This window comes from Manacus vitellinus, unplaced genomic scaffold (assembly GCF_001715985.3).
Source record: "Manacus vitellinus isolate BGI_N305 unplaced genomic scaffold, ASM171598v3 scaffold_41_pilon, whole genome shotgun sequence".
Classification (NCBI taxonomy): Eukaryota; Metazoa; Chordata; class Aves; order Passeriformes; family Pipridae; genus Manacus; species Manacus vitellinus.
In genome coordinates, this window is record NW_021940545.1 from 3,896,104 (window position 1) to 3,900,784 (window position 4,681).

Consider the following 4,681-nt stretch of genomic DNA (forward strand, 5'->3'; position numbering starts at 1 on the left):
TATTTTAACTCCAGTATTTTAACTCCAGTATTTTAACTCCAATATTTTAACTCCAATATTTTAACTCCAATATTTTAACTCCAATATTTTAACTCCAATATTTTAACTAACTCCGAAGTACTGACTTCAGTGTAAACACTGTTTCATTACCACAGCACCAGTGGCATATCAATAGAAATATCCTATCAATAAAACCAGCTTCAACCCCCTGCAAAGCTCAAATGAATCCAGTTTAGGAAACAACAGCTTGGATGCCTCAGCAGAGGCTGTGGCTTGTTTGCTTCTTCACATCCTTGGTGTTTTTGTACTTTGTGGTAAAGTTTTCCAGGTGAGGTGACCAAAGTTTGCTCATGGGCCAACAAGATGCTTCCTTCAGGACTTCTTTCACCCCTTCCAACAAGATGGAGCAATGAATTAAGGACATGAGAGGTAAGTGCTTCCTCCTGTGCAGCAAATGCATGGGTGGTGATGCTGCTCCTAGAATCCCAGAATTCCAGAACTGGCTTGGAAGGGACCTCAAGGATCACCTAGTTCAGCCCCCCTGCCTTGATCAGGGACACCTTCCACCAGCCCAGGTTGCTCCCAGCCCTGTCCAGCCTGGCCTTGGACACTTCCAGGGATGGGGAGTCCACCCCCTCTGCTGTTGTGGCTGTATCAAGTTTTTGATGGAAGAAACACCCTTTCCTGCACATCACAGCTCTGCTGTCCCCATGGCCCCTTCAGCAAGGAAATCTTATATCACAGCCCTGATGTTAACCCTTTTTTCCTATTACATATCTTTGAATAGTGCCAACACAATGGAGTCCTGGTCCCTGGCTCCAAGACTCAGATATGAAAGATTTTCAGAACTCCCTGGACAGCAAACATAATCATACCAACACAGCTTTAATTAGCAGCAATCTGCACTAATTATTTTTGCCATCAGCCAAATTATAACTGGAAGAAAAGAAGTGCTCTTAATAGCCCTGCTAGAAGAAAGCCTGTCCACTGTTCCTGTCAGAGGAATGGAGTCACCACACGCCCTCTAATGTTGTGTCAACTGCTCATTAGCCCTGGGAAGCAGAAGTTTCACTCCAAGCACAAAGTCCCAGTGATTTTCCAAGCTTAGAATTTTCTATCCCACAACTCCTGGAGCGACCCAGTGATTCCCACCTTCCCATTAGGCACAGTAAGTAGCAAGTAAAAGCAACAAACTCCTGTGTAATGGTTCATTAGGAGCTGTAATTACGTTTCCACTTCAGCCTTCACACAAGTTGGCTGAGATTTCACAGTCCCAGGAAAACCAATTGGTATTTTCTGCAGTGAACAAGACTAGGAATTTGCTATTAGCAGAGATCATCATCATCAAATTCATGCTGGCCAAGCAGGAAAAAATCAGAGGCAGCAAAGAAAGAACCACTGAGAAGGGGCAGTGTAGAACCAGTATTTCTTTAGCATCAAGATTAAAAACTAGTGTGAGATCACCTCTGGGACACCTTCATGGCCAAGAACACACGTGGCTTTACTGGGCTTGTAATGTGGCCATTGCTGGGGTTGTTACTGGACTTGGCAATTCTTCCATAGGGAACAAGATTCTCCCTGGAAATTCCAATTTATCAGTTGCATGGCAGGTTGCAAATCTCCTTATCTCCTCTGCAAACCTCCCCATGCATTGCATTTCAACACTAGACAGTCCTCAATTTATAAAAATATGTAAAAATCACCCACCTGCTCTTGAAGACCTTGTTGTTTTTTCTTGTGTAACTCCAGATAGGAATTTATCCTCTCTGAGGGCAATCCTAAAGTCTGCTTATTTTTTTTCACAAAGTTTTTCTTTGCTCTCTGTGGTCGATCCTTGGGCTGAAAACCATCTCCAGATTCCTTCTTTTTGGTTTGGAGCCCAAGGGGTTCATTGCTGACCAGGATATTTGGTTCAGGAAAGCTTAAAAATTCTGAACCGAATTCTAAGGATGAATTTTGTGGGTTTGCCTCCTCTTGACTCTTTTCTTCTGAGGAGCCACTGGAATGGAGGTAAAATGACCCTTGTGAAAAGTCCACACTGCTTCCTCCAACTTGAGATGCTTTTCCTGCCTTTCTTGTGTTCTTCCAGTTAGGATTGTACCTTAGGCTGGAATATTTGTCCACAGACTGGCTTTTCCTATTTAAAAAACAAACACCCAATTATTCTGCACAAATTGTACAAATTTTTTATTATTTCATTTTGCAGTTGGAGCCAACAAACGTCCTGCAAATATGGCCAATTGACTTAGTGCACAGAGGAATTGGGATTGGAATCAGAACAGTTTTATCCAACATTTTTTAGGAGAAAATTTTGGCAGGACCTTCTCTTCATTTTTCATTTGCATTACCAGTGAATGATAAATTGGTCTAACATCCAGATCACAGTTGAATACAATCATTATCCTAAATTCAGCATAGAAATCACAAGTAGCAGTGGTAGGATCAGCTAAAAGTTGAAGTGATATCTTATATTGCTTCTGTTGTTTCCTTAAAAATCACGTGGCCCACAAAAGGCAGTGTGTGTTTCTCCTTCTTCAGAGACTCTGCTGAGTGAAATAAAAGTGATATTCCTGGTAAAATCACTCTCTCAAGTGTCCTTTTGAGACTGTCCAAGCAGGAACAGCCTCCAGCTCTGTATTTTTATTTTCTCTTCTCGTTCCTATGAAACACCATGATATTGCAATAAAAAACTCTTTCTGTGAAAGACTTAAAATAACTTTTCATTAAAAGATAAGCATAGAAAAACATGAACAAGAGAGGGCTGTGGGTTTGCCTATTTTTTTAACAAGTGGCCAAATCAGTGCTCTGAATTACATTTGTCATGAAGCAAACACAGATGCTCTGCTTTAAAAAAAATCCACAATTGGTTCAATTTATGACTTATGATCTGATCCAACGGGAGGAAAACCAACTGCAGGAGCCAAATACACAAAAAGTGGCTTCCAGGAGATGTGGAGGAAGCAGCAGGAGTAAGAAATGTGGGAGGAAAAAGCTTTTAAGACTGTTTTTATTTCACTGGACCTGCAGTACAGCCCTGGTTTCTTGGCCACTGCCATGATGAGTCTTTCAGAGTGAAACCTGGTTGACTCTTCAGCCTCTGTTAAAAGAAATGTCCTGATGTGCTGGATTCTCCAAAGTGTGGCCTAGTTAATCCTATTACCATTTCCATAAGCCATTTATTCACGTTTCTAAATGAGTGACATGCCTTTGCCTGGCAAAGTGGCTCCTGACAACACCAAAATAACGTTTCATTTTCGTTTCAGGTAACCACTGGTGTGCCATGTCCTGGAGAAGGAGGTGATTTGATTTACCCCGGGGGAAAATAGGATTATTTCCCGTTGCCAAGCGCTGCAGGCAAACAGAAATGGGCGAGCACATTTGGAAATGAGTACAGAAATATGTGATATAATTGCAGTGATTCAGAGGATAATGCTAAAGAGCCCCATTGTGCTGAAATAGGGGCTCAATTGCGGGCTCCAGCCCGGGTCACTGCACGGGGATAAAATGAGTGTGAAGAGCCCCTTCAGCCCTAATCATCCCCCAGACAAAAAGGGCACCTTTTATTCCTCCTCCCTCCCAGCCCCAACTGGAGAGGAAGGTTAGATGGACTCAGCTCCTCCACAAAAGTGGGGTGTGCAGACAACAGATGCAGCACTTCCTCTTCAAATTCCAGGGTTAGTAATGGATGTAGAAGGGGGTTTTATATGTACATGCTGTGATATTTACTCTGGTTAATGGACTGGGTTGGAGTACTTACTGGGCTAAGTTCAAACAAAATAAAATCAAATTTCCATTTAATGAAGAGCCTCACATTCAGTGCAGTATTCAGTCAAAAAAATTACTAAAAATTAGAGCATGTTTCTAGTACAATTAACATAATTTGCACTCACAATAAAATATTCAATAACTGGCCATTTTGCTTGTTGAGGAGGTGAATAAAAGCATGCTATTAATCATTTAGCCTTCATTTGTTTGTCATTTTATTTTAAGTAGACAATTAAATTGAAACTGCACATTATTATTACTTTGGGTTTAATTTAATCCCTCTAAACTTGAGAATTATTCCCAATTCATAGAGGGTTAAACCTTTCATGTGCACTGCAGCAAATTAAATTTCATTTTATGTACCAAGTTAACGCTTTCTAAAGGATGTTTAAAGCTGACAGTAACCCTGGACATTTTTAGATTTACACAGCCATGAGGACAAAACTGCATTTATTCAAGCCATTAATTTTTGCCTGTAAGTTTTCTAACAGAAGTGGCCTGGTTTGTTCAGCACTTTTTGTAAGGAATGAGAAGAGGAGGGCTCAGTACTGAGTCTTGTTTTCTTCCTCTCTTGTCTTGCTCTCCAAGTTCTCCCTGCAAGCAGTGACTGGAGAATCACAGAATTATGGAATATCTTGGGTTGGAAGGGATCATAAAGATCATAAAGTCCAACCCCTGGTGATGCCCCCCAGGACAATGGATGTCCCTCATGGTTGCTGGGCGACTGTGACTCATATTTAACTTGCCCAAAGATTTGTGAGGGATGTTTTCTTCTCTGTCTTATCCTCCTGGACTGGTCATAGGTCATTTTGTGTTTCAGCCAACATAGTAAAAGTTGATGTTATATGCTGAGAAATGGGCATAGTAATTATGAATGTAAGATGAAATAGTACATCTTGGTGTGTGACTATGTCTG

The 4,681-nt window shown here is 41.2% G+C and overlaps 1 protein-coding gene across 1 annotated transcript in view; it reads right to left on the bottom strand.

Moving 5' to 3' along the window:
* JHY (junctional cadherin complex regulator) overlaps positions 1 to 4,681 on the bottom strand; it is a 16,204-nt gene that overhangs the window by 10,557 nt on the left and 966 nt on the right. The window contains exon 2 of the mRNA XM_029962062.1: positions 1,708 to 2,137. Within this exon, the coding sequence (XP_029817922.1) occupies positions 1,708 to 2,137 (430 nt within the window). The remainder of the gene's footprint in view (positions 1 to 1,707; positions 2,138 to 4,681) is intronic.